Source organism: Tenebrio molitor, chromosome 7 (genome assembly GCF_963966145.1).
Source record: "Tenebrio molitor chromosome 7, icTenMoli1.1, whole genome shotgun sequence".
In the NCBI taxonomy this organism is placed as follows: domain Eukaryota; kingdom Metazoa; phylum Arthropoda; class Insecta; order Coleoptera; family Tenebrionidae; genus Tenebrio; species Tenebrio molitor.
The window spans coordinates 9,516,166-9,539,736 of NC_091052.1; the positions used below are offsets into that span (position 1 = coordinate 9,516,166).

Sequence of the window (23,571 nt, forward strand, 5' to 3'; positions counted from 1 at the left end):
AATGGGAAATAAAAATTTTCCTAATGTAAATTTGATTTTGTCTATTTGTCAATTAATTGTCTACTTAACAATTTATCTACCTATCTCTCGTAAGAAGGTTTCACTCTATGAAAAAAATGTAAAAATGTGTCAATTTTATTCTGACAGTTCCCGTTTTTTTGCAACCAACTGTATTGTAACTGTCAAACTGTTCAGGAGACTTAAAGATAATAAGATAAGTCGATAATGATAGCTAAAGAGTGTCTCAGAATGTGACAATACTTACTCCAGGATTTCTCAAAAGAACGTGGAAGATTATCAAGATCTGCTTCTTGTTTTAGTTTTGTGTTAAGAAAGTGTACGCAAGTTAGTGTATCGGTTATGATGGTGTAATGAGGTGATTTCTTGCTCTATTTACTTTTAGAAGAACTCTAGAATATGTCAAGATAACTTGGTGTGGTCATCTAGTGTTTATCGATTTATCGTGCAGTGGATCGATATTAAAAACAGATGGATTTTAGAAGACTTTTATTTTCACTTAGTTTTTGTGACAAAATAACATCCGAAACGATAAATTGGTTCGGCCTGAATGCCGTGTGACCGGACGCGATGCAGTGGACTAGTTAATAATAACAACTTATTTTTCATAAATAATTACATGATGCATCAGTAAATTACAATTGTTTAATATAAATAAAATATTTTTGACTAAAAGATGTACAGTCATGTTCAGATAAATCTGGGACAATTTTATTTTTCGAGGGTAATGTGGGTTGAACATTGAACAATATTTCCATTCCATTATACTTTTCAAAGCAATTTTACCGCAAAATGATAATAAAATAAGCATTGAATTGTTAATTATAGCCAAAATATTTTTTTAATAAAATGTTAATTAACTTCTTAAAGTCATATTTGAAACCCAGAAAAGAAGTTGTCCTAGATTGATATGAACAAGTGAAATTGAGAGTTATGGTTACGTTACAACAATTGTCCCAGATTTACTTGAATACATACATACATACATACATACATACATACATACATATTATATTGACAGCAACTTAACTCGTTTCTCCTAACCATATCTTCATTAAATTGATTGTTCTAATTACATTGATTTGACTCATAGCTGTGCAGCTTGTGTCGGTTTAAATTTGCGCACACGTGCACCCAACACTCCATAAATTTATGATGGATCGACTCTTTCAATTCCGCAGAAAAATAGCTGTCGACAGTGGGGATATAAAACTTTAACTATTTTTCACAGATACATTGTTACGTCGAGATGAATGCGGCATCCTGGAGAGCATCATCGACAAGTTGACTTGTGAAGATACGTTACGCTACATTAACAACAATAAAAAGCACAAACCAGCTCGTTCGATTGATTTATTTTACATTCTAGTTTAAACAAAAAATAACCGTCTCGCTAACCGTAATGGAGACTCGCGTTTTGTGGCAAATAGGGACAATTCTTCTTATGGAAGTCACATTTGTCTATAAAAGTCTTTAAAAAATCCGACTCCATGTTGGTCGTGCTGAAACAACCCACTTTAAGTGTGTTATTAAGAATTGATTATTATTAGTTACCTGGCTATGATTCTGCCGATGCCGCAAAAAATTCCGCACTTCTCTGCAGACTTGACGTTCGAGACGCTCTCGCAGATGTATTTGAGCGCGCAGGAGTAGATGTTAACAACTGATCTGCAACAAATAAAGGAGTCGAATGGAAGTTTTTGGCAAAATATGGACTTACTCATCTGTAATACTGTCTAATTCGGCGTGAACATCCCTCTTGAAAAATTGGTGTCTCCTGGGTATACTTTCAGGCAGATCGTAATTCATCCTGATAGACCAACCATGAGCAAAAAATTCGGTGTAATTCAACATGTTATCTTTCCCGTTCAACCTGAACTGCAAAACGCGATCTCTTCTGATGCCACTACACTGATGCAATACTCACGAAAAATTTGCTGCTTTTGCTGAACACGACTTTCCTCTTTGTCCTGTGCTTATATTCAGAATTTGCGCCGTTCGAAAGCACAATAACGCTCAAGAACACCAAACAACCCAGTGGGAATAAAAGTTTCACGATTGTTTCCTCCATTATTCCCGATCTGATATTATTTTGTAGATTTTGTCGTGCTGCTCTTGACACCGTGTACAGTAATTTAAATAAAGTTTACAGTTGAGTAAACCAGAGACGTAGCGGTATTTTTTACAGAATACAGATTAGGTAGTTCAATTACGTCCACGTTACCACGTATTGTCTCAAATTCGCCGGTCTGATCACATTCTCCCGGGTCTGTGCTTGTTTACCCAAAATGAGAGCAAATAATATTTTTATCCGACCCACCTAGAAAGTAATTTGTGATTCTCCTGGGATTTGCCTCGAATATTTCCATAATTAGATGACGTACCTTATCCTGAATGGAAGCGAATTTCCGGGCGGTGTATCCGCTCGTACTCCGGGATGCTGCAAATCAACATCGATTTCCACTTAATTTTTTTATCGCGAGGAGCTCGTGCAGAGAAAACGGAGAAGAAATAGAGAACTGTTCATATAATCGCAATTCGATTATTTTACCTTGTCACTAATTATCTGAGTGATTTGCGGACTAGACTGGATCCAGGTAAAGATAAAATATGACAAAAAATGGTAGTCTGGAAGATTTGTGTGTGATTACGGTACCGCAATTGTTGTGGCTCTTAAAAACCAATTTTATTTAGCAAATAGTTGTGAAGTTTCTTAGAGTCTCAACCTATCGAGCAAATATTTGTTTAGAGTTGGTCTTGGAATTGTGTTGGAAACACAACGGACAAAATGTTAGTGGCAAGAATCTTCTTAATACATGTTCTAATCGTTGTAACGTCGTCACAAGTTTCCAAAATAGTTAAACACAATCCGTTGCTGTCACGACGGAAGCGTTATCTAGCTTTCCCCATGAAGAGCAATTTCGTGGTAAGCAATTTTTTGAATTAATTTCCCCCACTCTGAGTCCCGGCAGAAGGAGCGAGGCGCTTTATTTTAAATTTTAAAGCCGTTTTGGGGGTTAAAATATTCAGAGAAGTATCAGGAGGGCAAGGATTCCAGGATGTGTTTATGCAAATTTTCTTCAAGCGTCTGAAGGCAAGGGTGCGTCAAAGACACCCCGGAACGAACGACGGCGGTTTGTTGGGTCAATAAATCATCGGATTGGTGTCAGGCCTGTCCTGAAATCCACGCCATTCCAGGTTTCAGTTTTTAATGATGATAAAGCTGCAGCAGTTGAATGGTTAAACCTTCGCTGTAAACCACAGCTCCAGACTGAATCGATAAAAGAGCGACAAAATCGCTCGGTGTGAAATAAAATGTTTTAAACTGATTAAAAATAATCGTCTGGCGGAATTTACGGTTCTGGTTTTGTTGTTTGTGAAATTAATTAATGCGGCGATTCTCTTTCAGATTACTCTTTCGTTTATCAAGCCTTTCATGGTGGTGCAGCCGAGAGGGTTCAATCTTCTGGGGGAGTGCGATATACCATTTGACTTACCAAGCGACACCAGACTGTTCAAGAAGCAGCGCCGCGATCACCACTTGCGGAGAAGAGATGTCCTCATGGAATTCGAAAATGCATTTTTCCAGTAAGTCGCTATAGTGTACTATATTATGCAAACGTCACGTCCGACGGAAACCCTTAGTTGCACTTTTCTTCGACTTATCTATTATACAGAAGCAGTTCCCAAGCTGGAGACGCTGAAACAAAAAGTTTTTTTTGTCATGTTTCAAAGCTGAAATCTTCAACTGTACAGATTGTTTCAGTTTTGTCTCTCCCACTCTCCAATACAGGAATTCATGAAACGCAATCAGCGAGGTCTGAATAGTTTTGAAATTTCATCTTTGCAGAGGTGGTCTGAACGGCAGTGAATGTGTGAGAAGAATGATTTGTGAAGCTCGAGACTACATTCAAGCGGGAGGTAAATCTCTAGTCAAAGACATTTTATCGGCCATATTCGCGTGAGTTTCTGATAATATGTGATTTACTGGGTACATTTTTTCGTTATTTATTTTTTAGGTCTTCTGAAATTGATTTGAATGTGAGATACGAGGATTCCTGTCATGCTGTGTTGCCCCCGGAATGCGATGTACCACTTCTTAGCTACATTTTGGGCAGCCTGTTTACACATGAACTTTATTAAAATCAGAAATATTGTTGCTTATTATTTAGTGTTTAGTGAACCCATCAAATCTCATTTTACTTTCAAATCTAATGTAGAAGGTCTAGGCGAGTAGTTTCTGAAAAATATTTGTCATACTTATATTGTTTTCGGGTTATTTTTTTTATTTCACTTTTTGAGAAAAATATTATATATTATACACTGCGTTTTTTAGTTCGCTGAACATACAATGCAAAATGGCTATGTTCAGTTCTAAAATGGACAAGTCAATTCATTTGAAATAGGCAACCAAACTTACAGATCCATGAATCCTATATTCAGTAAAATAAAAAAACTCACGGTATATTTTGTATAGTTTTTTTAAATAAATAAAATTTAATTTATTAATTGAAATTCGTCCTCGTGCTATTACTTATCATCACCTAAAACTAGGATAAGTATTCATTTGTACTATCGAATTAATGAAAAACTAGGACAGTAAAACGTCGTAGTTATGTCATCTTTTCAAAAATGTTGTAGTGTAACGTTTCTACGTACTTTATTTTAACTGGTTACTATGTTACTAATGTCCAACATGTCAAGTAGATAACATAATAGTTATTTATGTATTAAGGGCGTAATGAAGGCGTTTGTGGCCCGCGGCGTGACATAACACGCTAGGGTCACAAACGCTAATTATGCCCGTGGTACATACAAAATTTTATGTCCGGTCGAAGTTTTGAATTTTATAACAATTTAGGTAGATTTAATTTTAAAATAACGACACAAAAATCAGGAAGGTGGAATAAGCCAGTTATTGTTATGACTGTAGTAACGGCATAAATAAGGGCGGCAAAAACTTTTACAGCCCTGGGCTATAATATACTGAATTACGCCCTAAAAACTAGTCCATAAATAGGCAAAAATCGCCCGATCGGATATAAATACATTTGACGTGGGATTGAGCATTGCTAAATTCGAACTGTCATAATGACAGACGTTGATATTTGACATTTTCATGTAGTCCAGTTTACTCTAACAAAATTTTGTTGTACTAGTTTTTCCTGAATTCGATAGTACTATTCCGGACACGGAATCTTGGCCAACATTTTTTGACATTTCTATAAAAAATTATGTAAACCAACCATTAGTGTCATTAATATGACAATTATTAAAAATCACTTTGAAGTTTTTCTTGTGACATCAAAAAAGCATGGAAATGGCATTATCGAGTCAAAAGTTGAGTTATTTTCAATAAAAGCCAGTTCACACATATTTGTCAGTTAAATGTCAGTTGTTGCCAAGATTCCGTTACAAAAAAAAACACTTATGTTTATTTCCTCCGCCTAAAATATAATTCATGTAAGAACTGATAGGTTCGATTTGATTAACCTTCTGCGCATTGTTATATTTTACAACCTCTACGTTTGTATATAAATATTCTATGAAACTTCCACTCATGTTCAAATTATTTGTAGTGCAGTAACAGTTCACTTGATTCAAAAGAAACAATAGTAAATGATGGGGTTAGTTTTAACGAATGCATTAGATTCAAACGATATGTTTTTGCACCAAATGCACAATTACACTGGAAATGTTATTGGTGAGTGCCTAATAAATTTTGTTTCAAAAATTATTCCTGTATTAACTTTTTCCAAATTTAATTCTCTAATTCAACTTTGTAAAAATACAAAACAATTTTGAACATGAAAAGGACTCTTAGTTGAAGATTTTCGTCTACTTATTGAAGATAAATTTAGGATTATTCAACGGTATAATAAATATTATTTTTTATTTTCAATTCAGTTAAAGTAACCTGTGACACCTAATGTCCAATTATTTCGCTCAAAAGTGAAAAAGAAATAATTATATCTATATTGTTGAATAATCTCTCTAAATACCAAGCCAGATGAGAAGGACACAACAGTTTTAAAAAAATCTCACCTCTTGTGGTGTTACCCTGGACTATTATTAGAATTGTTCGTTTTTTTAAAAGGCGAATGATTGTTTTAATTAAGTTATTATTAATATTTTCTCAAGGACTTTCAGTTTAATATTTTAGATATTACATAATTACCTATATATTTTTTAAATTTTATATACTAGTACTTTAAATAATAGCTGACTGATAAAATAAAATAATGACTTCTAAAATAATAAACTTTTATTTCAGAAAAATACAATTACGTCTTTTACGACCTTGGTGGTAAGTTAAACTGAATTATCACACTGGATCTTTTAAAGAAAAATCTTTTTCTAGATCCACGAGTTAAAAATTGGGCCCCGATTTCTAGTCCTTTACCGACATTATTCCTTATTGGAATTTACTTGCTTCTCGTCTATGTAGTCCTTCCACGTCATATGGCAACAAAAAATCCGTACAGTCTGAAGACTGTTATTTATTACTACAATATATTCCAAATAGTTGCCTGCGCAACACTAATCTATAAAGTAATTTTTTTTCATCTTTTACACCAAAAACTTTGACTATTACTTTTTGCTTTTAGATTGTGACACCCCTCACAGAACCATCCTATGTTATAAAATGCGAGCATTTCAGTTATTCTCTAAGTACTAGGTCGATGAAGAGATTGACATTGTCCTACTACTTCTACTTCATAAAAGTGATCGAACTAGTGGAGACATTAATGTTTATCCTTAGAAAAAAGTATAATCAAGTTTCACCACTTCACGTTTATCATCATGTGTCAACTTTAGCATTGGCATGGTTTTTTGCCAGATATTATGCAGGTTGTAGTTCTTAGTTTTCTTGATAGAGATAACTGATATAATTTGTTGTTGACAGGAGGACTGGCGTCTTTCTCCATGATGCTAAATTCTTCGATTCATGTCCTCATGTACAGTTATTATTTCATTTCCTCCTTAGGACAATTTTGGCAAAAGAAAATAAACAAATGGAAACCTATTATTACTGTCTTACAAATGGTAAAGATTTTATTTATTACATTTATTTTGTGGAAAATTAATTTGATCGATTTTTAGGTCCAATTCTTCATTCTAGTCGCTCATGCGTCACAAGTATTATTTAATGAAAATTGTGGTCTACCAAATTTGACTTTTTATATTTACGGCTTCAATATCGTTGTTAATTTTTACATGTTCGGAAAATTCTTCAAACAAAACTATTTGCAGACCAACAAAGGGCATAAGAAAAACTAAACTCTTCTGTAGTTAATAAATTATTTTATAAATATGTAATTCGAAATAAGACAATAAAAACTTTAACATGGATTTTTACTGATTTGTTAACCATTCAAAGCTTTAATTACGAGTTTATGACTGAATTAAAAATAAATTGAATATTTAATGACGCATGCATTACGTCTGAAATAATTCATATTTCACAAAAGGATATATGCATTGACGGCAATATGCTAATCTTATTTCTTAGAACGGAAAAGGATTTTCGTTTATAAATGTAGGTAACAGTTAAAAATAGTAATAACAATTTAAATATTTCAATTCAAACAGTATTAACTGATATAATAATGTAGTTGTAAGTACATTCAAATGCGATGGGTAGTAATTAAAATATTGTAACGAAATTTTGACAAGGTTTTCAATGAAAATAAATTTAATGTTAGAGTATGCAACCCAACATGCACATGTTCATCTAGAAACATGATACAATTTTCTAGATTAAAAGCACAAACTATTTACTCAGAGCCATCCTTAGTGATTACCTAATGAATAATGATAATGTTATCTACAAGACAAGACATCTTTCAAATATTAAAACTATAAATAAGTGTCTAAAACTCCAAACTGTTTCTTTCTTTATCTCGAAAGGCACGAATGGGTCGTGGGGGACTGAGGGGTTATAAATCAGAAACAAGGGTGGAATGTAATGTACGAGTCATCTACAGAAGACTAGCTACACTTGAGAATGAAAAATTCATCTTTCAAAAATTTTACAAATCTCCAAAAATTCTTCCAAATTCTTTCATCTTAAAAAAAAAGTACAATCAAGTTTTGCCAATGCATTTTTATTTTCATGTGTCAACTCTAGCATTGGCATGAGTTTCTACTAGATATTACGCTTGATCCTCAACGTTCAATTGAGATAATTATATCTAACATACACATTTCTTTTTTATGTTCAATTTTGCATTCTAATTACTCATGCGTCACAAATAATAAAAACTGTGTTGACGGCTTCAATCTCTTACATTGTTTACATATTCTGGAATTTCTTTAATCTATACTATTTGCATTTAATTATCTACAAAGTAACAAAGAGAAGACGAATTCAAAAGTATTCGAAGTGAAACTTGTACTATAAAAATGTGGGTACTTCATCGATTAAATTACGCATTAGAGACAATACTGAAATCAACTAAGGTAGTATTGAAGTTACAACGGAACACGGCTTCCCCAGCGCCCGTCTGTCCAAATACTGACCACGGCCAATGTTGCTTAATTTCACTGATCGTATGATATGAATACTTTCATGGAAGTTAGAATTAAAATAAAAATATTTAGCAAGGGAGCGTTTAATGTTATAATGTGTGAATTGGTGATTTTTAATTTAATTTCAATTCGTGGTTGGTAAAAAATTCAAATTTCACAGGTAAAGCAAATAATCAAGTATGTAATAATAAAGCACTCAAAAATAGAATTAAGCGTTGGCTATGCAACCCAAAATACAATTTAGGCGTCCAGAAGCCTGATAAAATTTTCAATAATAAAGGCACAAACCTTTTAGGTTGAACTTTTTTATGGAAAGTCTAAATATCCTTTGTTTGGATGCAAAAATCCATTATTTTTGCTTATTTCTTATCTGTATCAAATTATCTATTGTCAGAAGCGATTAAGACTAAGGCTGGGAGTTTTTTGGATTGTGGTTTTCAAATAGTCACTTGAATATTTATTTGACTATTTAATTCATCTGTCACTTAATGTTCATTATTGACCTTGGTTAATAATAAAAAATTATTAACCGTGGGAGAGAGATTCTACTTTTGGGTTCGGTCAATACACCTTCTGAGACTAGTAGTGAAAAAAATAATTAATTAAAGGCGGTTCTTCATTTATTGCCCATTTAACAAAGTCAGTAGATTATGGAATTTCTTAAATTTTCCTTTCTCAGCGTACTTAATCAATTCCAAAAAAGTTTTTCCTTATCATTTCTTTTATGGTTATGCCTGGGATTATGTTATAATCAGGTATCAAAGGCCAAGGTTCGTTAAATAGAAATAAATATCCATCAACTTAGCAATTCCATGCCACTAAAACTATTAATGACAAGGAAAATAAATGATGGCTCACTTTTGTATAGTTAATCATTTACTTGCTAATTTTTTTTGTGTACATACATATATACATGAAAAATACATTACAATCGACATGACTTGCACGATAAGTTTTGTTTTGAACTTTGAAAAGCAGCATTTCAAATATGTACAGCAAAAAAGAAAATCAATTAAAATAAAATTATTAACAAATAAATTTGAGGGACGTTACCTCAGCGACACTTACTTGAAAAGGATAATAATTGTGTTGATAACTCTAAGACAAAAATATATTGCATTTTTTTTTGAACAAAAACAAATAATCAAAATAAATATATTCAACATGATTTCCATTTTGGAGAGTTTTTGGCTCAATTGTTCCTTCTTTCAGTTGCACCTGGCCGACGTAAATCTTGCTTTTGATATAATGCCATGAAAAATCTAGGGGGCTCAAATCTGGAGACCACCCAAGCCACTTATTTACCAATTCTACCAATCCGTTATTGTCAACTGATATATCGTAGAATGTTCTTTTAGTTTCAAAAATGCGCATTTTAGACGTCTTGTAACTTTGTTGTTTTAGTTTGTATATATCAAAATTACTTTGCTGATAGTGAAATATCGAAATTTATTTTTTGTGGAATTTCGGTGTAAAATTAGAATTTTACAGATACCCTGCTTTCACTTTTAAAGCCGTCAGTGTAAAAAGGTTACAGTAACTAACCATGAAGTAAAATTTATCAATGACATCATTGCGTGGAAACGAAGAGAGGCGAAAATTGAAAACGATGGGCAATGTTTCTTTTAAAAAAATTAAATTAACCCGTTCCAGGTTTTTTCAAAAGGTCAATGGAAAAAAATATTTCCACTGTGGCAAGCTTTCGGTACTTACTACATAGCTATACATTACATGGGCGGCGAAAATTCTGTTGGTTCTAGAATCTAAAAACTCCTTTTTAATTAATTAATTAATTCTTTGACAACTGTTAAAGCCACCTTTTACAATACAATACAATACCTTTTACAATAATTTTGAATATATTATAAGGTCAATAAAACACTAGTAGACTTATGAACCCATAATTAAACTGTTTTTATAATTAAACAGTTTAGAGAGAAAACTGTTACAGAAGGAAGTGTTGGATAAAACTATGTATTACACTCATGCCTTACCAGCAAATAAGTCACTCAGTCATAAGTCGAGCAAGCTGTCGTGGCTAAACAGTTCTTTCGTGACTTATTTGCCTTATAAGATACTTGTATAATAAATAGCTATAATCTACATATTTATAATATGCTTTCGAAAGAATCGTATTTATTAAACAAAAAAATTTAATTCTACAATGAAATTTTTCACAATTACGAAGCTTCGAGTAGGTCCTGATTCACAGATAAAATCTGTAGTACAAGTCAAGTCTCATTGTCACAGTTTTTGAGCTCCCTCTATTCTAGAATTAATGTGAGCCTCTGTATTATCTTTTTCGCTCACGAAGGACTGGGCGTCCGCCCCACCTCCCCATCTAGTCAGGCAGTACCTGCATGATTGTGTAGGTGTATGTACATATAAAGGGACTCCCATACATGTTGAAATTAGTGCTGTTTATTTAGTACGAAGAAAATTTTGTTTGACGTAAAAAATATTTTTGCGACAAATGTATAATTACTTAGGAAATTTTAATGGTGAGTTATAAATTGTGTTTAAATAATTGATTACTTCCGTAGACATTTTTCAAAATTGAAATCCTTAATTACCATTGTCACGTCACAAAACTTAAACAGTGATGTCATTTCAAATCTTATTTTTATAAGATAAGGCAATACAAAATAGTGTTCATTTAGTTGAGGATCGGTTTTATGTCAGTGTCGAAATATCAGTTTTTTTGTAATTTCAGACCAATATAATTATTTCTTTTATGATCTTGGTGGTAAGTTAAATTGATTTATCGCTTGGATTATTTAAAGAAGACACGTTTTTCTAGATCCACGAGTTGAAAATTGGTTTCCGATTTCTAGTCCTTTACCGACATTATTCCTAATTGGAATTTACTTGCTTCTCGTCTATGTAGTCCTTCCACGTCATATGGCAACAAGAGAACCATATAGTCTGAAGACTCCTATTTATTACTACAATCTATTTCAAATAGTTGCGTGCGCAACGCTAGTCTATAATGTAATTTTTTTGATCTGATACACCAAGAACTTTTACTTTCACCTTTTTACTTTTAGATAGTGACGCCCCTCGCAGAACCATCATATGTTATGAAATGCGAGCGTTTCAGCTATTCTCTAAATGCTAGGTCAATGAAGAGATTGACATTGTCCTACTACTTCTACTTCATAAAAGTGATTGAACTAGTGGAGACATTATTTTTTATCTTAAGGAAGAAGTACAGTCAGGTTTCGCCGCTTCACGTTTATCATCATGTATCAACTTTAGCATTGGCATGGTTTTTTGCCAAATATTACGCAGGTTGAAGTCCTCAACCTTCTTACTAGGGTTAATAATTATTTATCTTTGACAGGTGGTTTGGTTTCTTTCTGCATAATGCTAAATTCTTCGATTCATGTCCTTATGTACAGCTATTATTTCATTTCGTCCTTAGGACCAATTTGGCAGAAGAAAATAAACAAATGGAAACCTGTTCTTACTGTCTTACAAATGGTAAAAATTTTACTTAAGAAATTTTTTGTGGAAAATTAAATTTGTCGATTTTTAGGTTCAATTTTGCATTTTAGTTGCTCATTCGTCACAAATAATATTAAATGAAGATTGTGGTCTATCAAGTTTTTCATTTTATTTTTACGGTTCCAGTTTAGTTGTTAACTTTTACATGTTTTGGAATTTCTTTAAGCAAAACTACCTGGAAAATCTCAATCGGCACAAGAAAAACTAAAATGTTACCTAGTTCATCGACATATTAAGGGATATTAATAAATTTTTAAATGATTAAACGTCTATGACTTAATTAAAATTGGTCCAAATTTACTGATCTTTAAAACTGTTACCACATAAAATTATTACGAAAGAGTAATAATAAATTTCCTCTCAGATCTTTTGTTGGTTTTATATTTTTCCATATATAAATCATTTTTGTAATTTGCCTCCATTTTGATTCTCTAATAGACATATTAACGAACGCGACGTCATCATCTGGGATGTCCTTATAGCCATTATTTCACGGAACAATTAACGAAAATTTTTAGGTTGGCAAAACTTGATTTGTCATGCGTGTCAGTTTAAATTACAAAATGTGCAAAGAATTATTTATCAGGATTTATCAGGCAACAAATTCGCGACCCTATTTTTGGCAATTTCACGTATTTCAGCGGGCGTACATGAAAGATTATCTTCCATATTCGTGTTTTGTGACAGAATTTGGATAAAACAAAAGGCGACTTTGAAGACTTGATCAAATTTTCACTTTTAAAATTAAGACATTACCAACCGCCACAAAAATCTCTAAATCGAGGAAAGTAAACATTTTTGTTTAAAACGACTTAAAAAGGGCAAATTACAAAAAATAGTATAAAAAACTTGTTTCATAAGACCTTGAAGCACTCACTCTTTAAAATAACTCGTGGCTACGCCACTCGTTTTTTAATCTTGAATTCGTGCTTCAAGACTGGTCTTATGAAACTTGTCTTTTAATATACTATTTTAGACGTATTATGATGATTCAGATTGAGAAACCAGAATAGACAATCTACCGTTTTATCACAATAAGTCATAAAAATTTATGTGAAAATTTAAAAAATGTTTGTTAACATCTGTACGTTTACTTTTATCATAAATTTATTATTGATCTTAAGACTTACCAAGAAGGTGTTAACTTGTCGATAACAGCTATAATATTTAACCGAGAACATTGTCTTAATTCCTTCTTGTGTATACGATTAACAATCTTCTACGACAGTTTGAGAGAATGATATGCATTAAAATAATCTTGATTAGTTCTTTACTGATTCTATCAGATACCCAACAAACAAGAATAGTAAAAAAGAATGTGTTTTTGCACCGAAACAAGAGATATTTAGCCTTTCCGGAAAGGAGTAATTTTGTGGTAAGAAAACTTGTGTGTCGATATAATTTAACTGGTCATCTGGGTTGCAGATAACGTTATCTTTAGGTAAACCACTAATGATGGCTCAGCCTAAAGGGTTTGTACTTGCTTTAGAATGCGACATCCCCTTTGCTTTACCAAGCGACACGAGACTATACAAGAAAGAAAGAAGAAATTATGTTATTCAGAGACGAAAAATTTTATCCAATTTTGAATCCGCTTTTAACAAGTATGTAATCAGTTTATAATTAATCATTTCATTTAAGTGATCAGCTCAACTTCAACAGTACTTTTTAGGTATGGTCTAAACGGCAATGCTTGCGTAAAAAGGATGATTTGTGAAGCTCAACAAAACAATATTCCCGACAAATCTCTAATTAAAGACATCTTATCGGCCATATTTAAGTGACTATTGCCAACTGATCTGTTGTTAAAGCTTTGACATTTTCATTTTTCAGCGGATCTGAGTCTGATTACTTGGATAATGTCAATCCGTGCTCTCACCTAATATTTTCTGAGTGTCCTGTTCCGTGGTTAAATTATATTTTAGGTAGCTTAAGGGCTTCATGATAATGACAAATGAAAAAAAATTGTAACAATTTTATACTTGCAACAATAAACAGCATTCTTGCAAGCCATGCCATTTTTAACTGTTTTAAAATACCTATTTGTTACTTCAGTAATTGAGAAAATTGTGGCGTGCGTGAAATGGTTGTCAAACAAGTGTTCGAGAAGAAAATCTACTTATTTACTTATTCATGGTGAGCTGGTCCTTAATCCTCAACAAATCGTATTGTCAAATGATAATATTTGTTTTACAATTTTTATTCTTATTAAGTGTCGTTGTTTGTTTTTGCCAGCGTCACAAAACCGGTAATAAGTGGAAACGCAAAGAGTGACCATAAATAAAATCATTATCAATGAACACATTGTGTCAGAAAATAGAGACAAAGCAATAATCATATTAATTGTCCAGTGTTATGTCGAAATTTTACCTAAACTGTTTGCATTCCAATTTATTGGTCGTATATAAAGACGTTCAGTAATATTAAGTTCATTCATTCAATGTGCAGGTACAGTTATAATTTGCTCGTTCAATTAGGATATCAAAGAGAAATTATCAAGTGGAAGTCCATTCTTGCACTGCACACTACAGAGTGAGGAACAAAACGTCTGTCTTAGCTTAATCGTACACATATGTACACTTGCTACACACAGTCGTTTAATTAGTTGCCTACCTCTCGAAAAATGTATTATTAATTAATTAATTATTAATAATTAATGTTTTATCTTCAATGGTGAAAGTGATTTTACCACTTATTCTGGGATACTTGTTGCTTACAATTACAGGAAACATCCATAAATTTTACCGAAATCGAAAACTTTTTCTCAAGGTTAACATCAACACTGCTGCTTTAAAATGGACGTTTTTTTGACATTTCCCCGAAAAATCTGCTTGCCAGTGGCGTCGCGTTTGCAATAAAGCTCGCAAATTACCCATTCTTATGAATGTAAAATGTTGCTTTTATTCGTAAGATACGATTTATTATAAAGCCGCGTTTAAGACCACAAATTGTCTACGCCCATGCATTGAATGCTGATTTGTATTAAATCCCATTTTACAAACACTCGATGGACTCTACAGTACTCTAACAACAACTCGTCCATTTTTATATCTTCGGGAAATTTTTGAAATCTTGGTTATAGTTTTAACCGGAACTAATCATGAAACTGACGTTTGTGCATCTATATTTATCTAAATTCGTTATTTGTTCTAAAATTTATCAAACCAGTGTTAACCTGTTTTGTTGATATACAACCTGCGTATTTAACTGACGGTGTAGTCTTAGCACTCGTTTCTGGCATAATCTTACTCCTACAACATTCCGGTTGACAATGTTGTTACTGAGACTAATCCCAATCGGCATTTTACTGACTGCATCACTAGCACAACAAACAAAAATAGTAAAAAAGAATGTATTTTTACATCGAAACAAGAGATATATTGCTTTTCCAATGAACAGCAATTTTGTGGTAAGACAAGATATCTTCTTTACAATTTAGTCTAATTCTTGAATTCTAGATAACACTGTCTCTCAGTAAACCATTAATGGAGGTTCAGCCTAAGGGATTTAATGTTGTCCTAGAGTGCGATGTACCTTTCGCTTTGCCAAGCGACACCAGACTCTATAAAAATCTAAAAAATCATCTCATACAAAGACGAGAAATTTTCTCAAGCTTTGAAACAACTTTTAACAAGTACCAACTTAGTTAAATAACAATTTTTTTTTTAAATCTTAATCGTTACTGTTTTGTGAATAATTTGTATTTTTTAGATACGGCCTAAATGGCAATGCTTGCGTGAAAAGAATGATTTGTGAAGTCCAGGATATTGATCCTTCTAATAAATCCCTAGTTAAAGACATTTTATTTACCATATTTAAGTGAGCTTTATCAAAATTCTTTTAAAATTTTTGTATTTCTTTTACGTTTCAGTGTTTCGGATATCGATCATCTGGAGTATGCAAATCCATGCTCTCACCTAACTTTTTCTGAGTGTTCTATACCATTTCTGAAATATATTGTAGGAAGTCTGACAGACTCATAAAAATAATCATAGAGGAGAATATTTTAGGTCTAGATGGGTCCGGATAGTAAAAATATAATTGAGGCATATATTTAGAACTTAACAAAATATCCATCGGATAACACAAATAAATTAATGTGGGGTAATTAGACACAAAATAAACAATCCTAACATCACAATTAAAATAGTTAGGTAGCCAATGAAAATGAAGCGACATCTTTTATGCCACGGCCATTAGCAGAGAAAAGGGGTTGTTTCAAGATTTCTTGAAGTAAGAACATTTTGACAACGCCATCTGATGTTTGTGGATGTTCATAACTTTTTAAAAGTGAACTTTCTATTCTGAAAACAGAAAACATTTTAATAATGCTTGCTACATCACAAGTCTTCATAAAAATAAATCCAAACAAGAATGGTTTTAATTATTATTTTTTGTTGGTTAGTTTTTAAATCTAAGTGGAAAAAAATAAAAAAGAGAGGTGGTTAACTAATTTTCTATTATTTGATTTTGCTGTCTTACGGAATTACAAAGACACTTATCGTAAAAAAACAATAAAAAATGTATCGTGAGAGACAACATATTTACGGAAGTTTGGATTGAAAATTGTTTTGTATTTTGCAATAAATAACACTTTCATTTATTTTTATTAGAATGACACATCACAATATTGCGCAAATTTATTATTTTTAATTTCATTTAATTCATACATTTGTTATTTATTTTACGATTTATCAAGAAAGTGCTAAAAATATATACAGGGCCAGGAAATAACATTTTTAAAAGTTGTATTTGTACTTGGACTTTGTAATAGTGTCGTTTAGCAAACCCCAAAGAGGGGGTTGAAAGGTGAAAATAAAATCTGAGTGTAGGCAGGTGAAGACCTTTATTGGAAAAATTAGTAAACAATTAATTACAACCTAATAGAAAATCAGTCTTATATGATTTGTATACCAATGATCCAGAAAAACCGATCAGACGGAAGTGAATCTTTCGAAATCTGTATCTGGCTCACTCGGTATACGGCGTAGATGAGTATTGGATAGTGAGTACATAATTAAAAAAATAAACAAATCTATTACCACAATATAAATAAATGAGTCTAAAAATATTTGTTAGCTCTATACAAAACAACAATAATTTGTTAGTAAATAATACTTTAACAATTAAGACACTTATGCCGTTGTTAGAGAGTGAAGCGGCAGGAATCTCCGGATTCAATCGAAACACGTTGGTAGAGTCCTGCAAGGAGCGTACTCCAGAGGCCTGGCGCTCCTGTCACAGAAGCGGTCCGGAAGCGCCATCTCCTGTCCGTCGACGCACATAACGCTGCGCCTCTTCATCGCTCTCTCGCCCTGAAACAGAACTCCTTTACTGATTCTCCCCAGTTCCGGCGGCACTGCATAGATGAAGATCGCCTTCAGGACTCGATGCAGACCTTGTTGGCACACGTGACGGGACAGGACTGCCACGGTCCCACCCACCAGTGGGTGGGACAAGGATCGTCGTTGCACGTCCTGGACCATTTCTCCGGCCTTTCGGTGACGTCGCACATAACTTCATCGACGATGGTTGATGTGCCGTCGATAACAGAGGGAACTGCCCCCACCGTCGACTCCCGGCAGAGGGGCCTGCGGTGTTGGACGCCGCCGCCGCAGGTCGCCGAGCACTGCGACCAGTCACCCATTATCCACGTGTATTTAAGTTGGTGGGTGGTTTCGCGTTTCCAAATTGAATACTTGTATTCGACACCCGGATTGTGTACTTTTCCTCTGAAAATTACCTGCGAAATACAAAAGGGCGGAAATGAGTTTTCGATTTCCAGCGGACGATATAATGATACAAAGGCGCCTGGAGGCGGTTTACAAACGCTATCCGATCTAGTACACGTACTACAGCTGTAATGATCATTATCGATCAGTTTGGATTGGCGGCGGTGGGAACAAAGATGTTCAAAACGAGATGCACCCCAAGCTGAAACTATAAATTCCGGGCGGGCCGCATGTACCGACTATAATTTAAATTTCAGGAGCGTTGCAGAGATGCAGCGATAAAAGTAGTACTTAAAAATTTTTGAAGCTGTGTGCATTCACTCTACTGGACGCTAATATGATCAAATAAATTCTCAAATGTTTGAATAAAGTGGCTGAGAAGTCTGTCGCTCGAGTATCACAACAGATTCAGGTTCAAGGGTTAGTTTTTGAATACTTAGCTGAAATCGAAGCAACACCGTGAAATTTGATTTTTGCACTTTGATTTTGGGTCGACGGCAGCTTAGCTGCTTTTATAGCACTGTCAACTAAGCTATATTTCATTTTTATTTTTTTTAACGCATAGTAGTGGACAACTTTTTAGTAGATTCAGTTTTAGGAAGTATATTATAGTTTCTGAGCCGTTTATGACCCTGAATATATTTTATTTTAATATAACAATAAAAATAAAAATAATATTTCTGCTTTAAGTATTTAATTTGCCTGAGCAATCAGAAATAAGAATGCCTGTTTTGGGACTATTATATTATTATAGCAACCTATCGATTTTTTTTATCTGCATAGTACGCGTTACAAAAATCCCCGAGCATCCGAAATTTGAAAAATTTATACATTTTTCGAGGAGTAAATCGTAAGACAGTTTGCACTAAGAAATGTTTTCAGCTTGGGAAAACATGAAGGTCAAAGAGACCTAAATCAGGTGAGTAAAGCGGATGTTGCGTGCATCGTAATATAATTTAGCGATCTTTATCATGACAAGGACGCTTGTATGGGCACTTATATCGGGTGTTCATTTAAATTTCTCCTCAAAGTTGAAGTTGAAGTGTCGATTGTGAACGCACCACTCGTCAGTCTGCAGAGTAAAAACACAAACAACGCAAAAAGTGAGGTTAGATTTAAATCCCCGGTGTGTTCACAATCGGCTCTTCAGCGCCAACTTTGAGGAGAAATTTAAGTGAACACCCGATAAAAAGTGTCTATAAAATAAGGTATGTATATCAAGAGTCCTGTGGAATTCGAATATATTTGATTTTTGTCGTTCTGTAGCTGTAGCATATTGTGGAACAAAATAGAGAGGTTATGTCCGTTAATGACGGGTTTTTAATAGACTGTTGTAAGATGAAAAGTAATTAAAATTTAGAAAAACTGAAAAAAATCACAAGCAAAACAACCACGTCCTTGAAGTCACAACTAACGCCAAGATTTAATAATTTGACATTTGACTGTTGACATAGTTTGACACAATAAGAGCCGCACAATTCCACAGGACTCTTGATATATGTTCTTTTATAGACATTTTGTATTATTTTCATACAAAAACTCAATAAAATATTTTTAGGTTATATCGGAAACTTTAGAATTTTAAAAGTGTTTCTCTGACATAAACTTTGCTTGGACCTTCTATTCTATCAAACCGTTTCCAAAAATTACAATTTGGATTTAAATTTGTTTTTCTTCCCGTAAAAAAGTAGACTTGTAAACTTCTGTAACTCAAAAATCAACAACGCAACTAGCCTTGAGTACGCAATTACCAACTTAATGTGCTAACTTTTCGTAAACTTTACTTGCAGAAACAAAAAATGCGTCGTTATGTTCACAGAGTATTTAGTGCACTATTAATACTTTTTTTAACCCTGAAAATCGAACGAAAGTTAAACAAATTGGTAAAATCTTGCAAGGTCGAGTCATTTGCAACAGTTCGCACAATAAAACTGTAAAATCTAACTGTGGCGTTTTATTTGGTTGTTTAAATAATAAAAGAAGTGTTGTGCAAAATTAGAAAACGTTGTACACACAGATCGTGTCCTAGTTTTTAGAGCAAATAAAATTTTTATTGGGACCAGTCTAAGATAGATCCTGCGAAGTACAGTGTAGTTGCTTGACGTATAAATTCCGCACAAAATTAGTTAAATTGGGCTTTAAATTACATTTACATAAACCGACCATGCTAGCAGAATAATTGTTAATAAACCTTAGTTATAACATCGTGAAGAGTCGTAAAACCGCCTAATCCGGAACATTTTCGAGCAGCTGTTTAGCTTCGACGGTACCAGAAATGAATTGGGGAGAGTGGTGCATTGGATGAACGTCATTAACATGGGTGAGATTAGATTTTTTAAACAAATAAGAGATCGTCGAGGTTTGTAATTTATTTAAAATTTTCTTCATTAGCAGGAATCACACGGACGGATAGGTCGACGCAAAGCAAAATAGAAGGAGCGGCTTCCGTGCTCCCTTTTTTGTGTGTAAGTAAGGCAGAAATATAAAGAGTACGTGATTCGTAAAGAGCGAAGACGACCGAATTCAATTAAGTAAATTCCTTGTGTATAATGAATGAACACGCAATGTACCCTTAGGTAAGGTCGATGAGAAACGACAGTATAAATCAAGAGGAGAGAGGTAGATTTTCGAAGTGACTTACATAAACGACTATAGGTTCCCGTATCGGACCCGGTATTCGAATCTTCTCCAACTGGTTGTCCCTTTCGTAAAGGGCTTGAGCCCCTGCCACTGTATATTCCCCCGGCAACGTGATGTGCCTGCAAAACAAACAATACCTTGAATTAAATGACGATATCGTTAAGTGAAAACGTGGAGCACTGCCCCTCCGGACTTTTTCCGGAGAGATTAAGATGACGAATTTTCGGTAATTCGAACCTGGAGGAAATTAGTTCCGGGATCTTGGTGTATTCCAGGCCGGCATAATTAGCGAAACAATTTTCGAGCAACTCACCGTTTTCCATTGAGATAGAATTTCTTGGCTAGGGCGCTCCCTATGCTGATGTAGTTTTGAGAGTGATCCTTTTCCTCGATGCGGATATTGCGTGCACCGGGTGGTATTACAACGACTTCTCGATACCCCGGAGAGTAGCTTTGTTTGCTGTACAACCCCTCGATTTTGTCGCATTTCGTACCGTCACCTTGACAAATGCCGCAATCATCCTCGTGCGCCGTCGAATCCACCACCCAATCACAACCCACCTTCTACACACAAAATTTCAATTCGGATTAAAAAAATTACCAGTCCTACCCTGCAAATCCCGGATATGCACACGTCTCTCGAGCCGACGTTGCACGGAGTACCATCAGCTGCATACTCGCCCCAAGGAACAATTACTGTTTCATTAGCGTCACTGCAGAATAACTGGCAAGGCTCATCTGTAACCATGCCACTCATTATCAAGCCACTCTCATCAATATGCAACTAGCGCATTTTTGCGCCCTCTGGCTCACCCTAAGGCTAGGCAAGAGGGCGCACGGCGCACAGTTAAAATAAGCAACGCGAGTATCGTCGGTGTAAAACTGCGTCAATTTTTATTTTCTAACTCGGTCGGCATTTCTGAGAATTTCAGAAACACTGTAGACTTCACGGGTATTATCGCAGCTTTGAAATCCTTCTCACCTTGATCGAAGTAGGGTTGCCACTCGTACGTCCTGCCCTCGTAGGGCTGCTTATTGTATCTGGAGCACTGGACCGCCCGGAAAGTGGGGCTGTTGTCTGGACAGGGATCGGTGTTGCAGATGCGGTATCGTCTTCGTTCTCCCGTGCAAAAACGACCTCCGGCTGTCGGTGTCGGGTGGTCGCATTCTCTTTGTGTGACGGACACACCGGCACCACAGGTGCGAGAACACTCGCTCCAGGAACTCCATTCTCCCCAACCGCCGTCTATCGCTACAGGAGGCTCCATTATCGGCACGCATTTCTGATCCTGACACCACTGAAACCGATAAAACTATTATTAATTGCCCGTTTAACCGGGATCATTAGTCTTATGTAATATCGACACCAGTGACACACTGGTCCTAATTACGACATGAATAGATGTCATCGTCGACGATATTTATTGCCGTTTTGGTCGTTTTTCAATCGTGTCGGAGCCAATTTACAAATTTAGAATTTCTCCACAAAGCTGATTTTTATTTTAATTGAATTTATCATTAAATAAAGTTTGCTCGAGTTTTTCAAATCGGGAAGTGTCTTATTTGCTTTGATGTTCGCCGTATTTGACGTGGGATGGAGTTCTTGAACAGAATATAATAATAACGTTCATTAAAACTTTGTTGTGATGAAAAGGCAAAATTAATTAGTCTTCAGTTCACTCAATAATTGGAGAAAACTTATAAAATTCGCCGTGATTATTCGACGAAAACCATTTAGGAAATTTGTAACAGTCGTTGGTAAAATGAGCCAAGAAACTTGAACACCTTTCTCAACTTCTTTATTTACTCCAAGCAGTTTCTATAATAATTGCTTTAATATCATAAATGATTCACATTACTCCCGTTTATGAAGGAAGCAATTTATGTTTTATGTCTACTTAATTAATTTCAAATAGGTACAACGCTTAGGTGGTCGTTCCTCCCCAGTTAATCTACACTAGATTAAATATTTACCTCAAAAAAACTAAATTCTCACTTATATGAATAATCTTTTTGAAAAAATGACACCTTAATTAAATTCACTCAACATAATGTTATTTCCTGTAATTGCCAGATGATTGATTCTAATTTGGCGTTCATGCCCACTTATAAGTTTACACACCATTAGTAGACAAAGACGTCAAAACTCGAGGAATCAGGAAAATCAATTTTCGCTTGGAGGAAATTAAGGGAACATTTTTTGTAGGTGTATGCTTAAACATTTAATTCTGTTAAAATTTTGAAATAATTCTTTGTATATCATCGCCAAATAGTGCATCTGTTTCGCTGTTCGAGTCTGAGTTTTCTGGCCGAGGCGCAGCCGAGGCATGAAAACAGGCGAGGACAAAAGACACTTTTTGGCAGAAGTGCAGTGTGAAGTAACCTCTAGGGAATATGCTTTAAAACAAGGAAACGGCATTGGAGTACATTTTATAAAATATGATATACAAGGGTGTATTTTTAAAAGGTGCCGAAATCTTACGTAGGAGGTTGTGGGGCAATGTAGAAGACTTAAGCAATTAAAAAACATTGTACCTCAAAAATTAGATGCCATTTTATTTTTTGACATAGAATTTTTTAAATATTTTTTCCGACTTCTACATGAAGCCAGCAGCACGTGGTTAAAATTTTGCCGTGCATTTCAGGGACACCCTGTACATATTAACAATTTTTTTTATACTTAGTATTTGTGATCAGCTTGCCAACAAGAAATTATCGGTTTTGTCGGTTTCGTTGCTAACTTACTAAACAGAGATGGCACCACTGTCAGCGTCCGAAAAAGAGTTACTTTTCGTCCGCTTGTCAGTACGTAAAATTACCATTTTCAATGAGGGTGTCTAAAAAAGTTATTTGTAACCACAGAAAACATTTAAAAAATCATAGAATTCACTCGATTGTATGACTCGCTGGGAAATTCTTACTATTTTTAGGTAAATATGATAATGTAGAAGGAATTACGTCGATTAATTGGCTACAATAAAAAATTGACTAGACTTTCTTCATTTCATTCATCAAGCAAAGAAAAATAATTATTACTTATGAGGAATGTTTTCGTAAAAATTGAGTCTTATGAGTGAAAAGTGGCAATAAAAGGGTTTTGATGATGCTTGAAGCGTAATTCAAAAATGCTTTGATTTAATTA

General features: G+C 34.3%; 4 protein-coding genes and 1 long non-coding RNA gene across 8 annotated transcripts in view; 3 read left to right on the forward strand and 2 right to left on the reverse strand.

Annotated features, from left to right (window-relative positions):
• Window positions 1-1,357: 1,357 nt before the first annotated feature.
• Window positions 1,358-2,625, reverse strand: LOC138135202 (uncharacterized). The gene is made up of 5 exons (XM_069053869.1): window positions 2,403-2,625; window positions 1,946-2,338; window positions 1,739-1,896; window positions 1,573-1,686; window positions 1,358-1,520 (listed from the first exon to the last, which is right to left on the reverse strand). The coding sequence occupies exons 2-5, from the start codon at window positions 2,087-2,089 to the stop codon at window positions 1,412-1,414; spliced, it is 525 nt and encodes a 174-aa protein (XP_068909970.1). The 5' UTR covers window positions 2,090-2,338; window positions 2,403-2,625; the 3' UTR covers window positions 1,358-1,411.
• Window position 2,626: 1 nt separating this feature from the next.
• LOC138135201 (uncharacterized) lies at window positions 2,627-5,722 on the forward strand. The gene is made up of 4 exons (XM_069053868.1): window positions 2,627-2,944; window positions 3,428-3,606; window positions 3,869-3,979; window positions 4,038-5,722. Exons 1-4 carry the CDS (start codon window positions 2,807-2,809, stop codon window positions 4,159-4,161), a joined length of 552 nt encoding a protein of 183 aa, XP_068909969.1. The 5' UTR covers window positions 2,627-2,806; the 3' UTR covers window positions 4,162-5,722.
• A 7,799-nt stretch (window positions 5,723-13,521) lies between these two features.
• LOC138134802 (uncharacterized) lies at window positions 13,522-13,912 on the forward strand. Its single transcript, XR_011160820.1, has 3 exons — window positions 13,522-13,661; window positions 13,720-13,837; window positions 13,891-13,912. It is a non-coding gene; the product is annotated as an uncharacterized lncRNA (long non-coding RNA).
• A 530-nt stretch (window positions 13,913-14,442) lies between these two features.
• Window positions 14,443-16,441, forward strand: LOC138134801 (uncharacterized). 3 transcript variants are annotated; one of them, XR_011160818.1, is made up of 5 exons: window positions 14,443-15,466; window positions 15,516-15,691; window positions 15,769-15,876; window positions 15,929-16,161; window positions 16,208-16,441. XR_011160818.1 is itself a non-coding variant. In XM_069053300.1 (4 exons), the coding sequence occupies exons 1-4, from the start codon at window positions 15,329-15,331 to the stop codon at window positions 16,038-16,040; spliced, it is 534 nt and encodes a 177-aa protein (XP_068909401.1). In that variant the 5' UTR covers window positions 14,443-15,328; the 3' UTR covers window positions 16,041-16,441. The 3 variants fall into 3 exon arrangements, 1 of the variants encoding a protein (XP_068909401.1); XR_011160819.1 differs by having other exon boundaries at window positions 15,929-16,156; XM_069053300.1 differs by having other exon boundaries at window positions 15,929-16,441.
• Window positions 16,442-16,886: 445 nt separating this feature from the next.
• AdamTS-B (ADAM metallopeptidase with thrombospondin type 1 motif B) overlaps window positions 16,887-23,571 on the reverse strand; it is a 28,923-nt gene continuing 22,238 nt past the window's right edge. For both annotated transcript variants that reach the window (XM_069053298.1, XM_069053299.1), the window contains 6 exons: window positions 21,412-21,727; window positions 21,040-21,167; window positions 20,743-20,993; window positions 20,431-20,548; window positions 17,456-17,800; window positions 16,887-17,372 (listed from right to left, as the gene is read on the reverse strand). In XM_069053298.1, coding sequence (XP_068909399.1) covers window positions 17,235-17,372; window positions 17,456-17,800; window positions 20,431-20,548; window positions 20,743-20,993; window positions 21,040-21,167; window positions 21,412-21,727 — 1,296 coding nt within the window. In that variant the 3' untranslated portion in view covers window positions 16,887-17,234. The remainder of the gene's footprint in view (window positions 17,373-17,455; window positions 17,801-20,430; window positions 20,549-20,742; window positions 20,994-21,039; window positions 21,168-21,411; window positions 21,728-23,571) is intronic.

Bases quoted from the DNA above. Each gene is read 5' to 3' on its own strand.
- LOC138135202 (XM_069053869.1), bottom strand. From the start codon at position 2,089: ATGGAGGAAACAATCGTGAAACTTTTATTCCCACTGGGTTGTTTGGTG. The intron at 1,897-1,945 runs GTGAGTATTGCA...CGCGTTTTGCAG, and splicing joins GCAAAAGCAGCAAATTTTTC to TTCAGGTTGAACGGGAAAGA. The intron at 1,521-1,572 runs GTAACTAATAAT...GGGTTGTTTCAG, and splicing joins ATCGGCAGAATCATAGCCAG to CACGACCAACATGGAGTCGG.
- LOC138135201 (XM_069053868.1), top strand. From the start codon at position 2,807: ATGTTAGTGGCAAGAATCTTCTTAATACATGTTCTAATCGTTGTAACG. The intron at 2,945-3,427 runs GTAAGCAATTTT...ATTCTCTTTCAG, and splicing joins CCATGAAGAGCAATTTCGTG to ATTACTCTTTCGTTTATCAA. The intron at 3,980-4,037 runs GTGAGTTTCTGA...TTTATTTTTTAG, and splicing joins ATTTTATCGGCCATATTCGC to GTCTTCTGAAATTGATTTGA.
- LOC138134801 (XM_069053300.1), top strand. From the start codon at position 15,329: ATGTTGTTACTGAGACTAATCCCAATCGGCATTTTACTGACTGCATCA. The intron at 15,467-15,515 runs GTAAGACAAGAT...CTTGAATTCTAG, and splicing joins CAATGAACAGCAATTTTGTG to ATAACACTGTCTCTCAGTAA. The intron at 15,692-15,768 runs GTACCAACTTAG...TGTATTTTTTAG, and splicing joins TTTGAAACAACTTTTAACAA to ATACGGCCTAAATGGCAATG.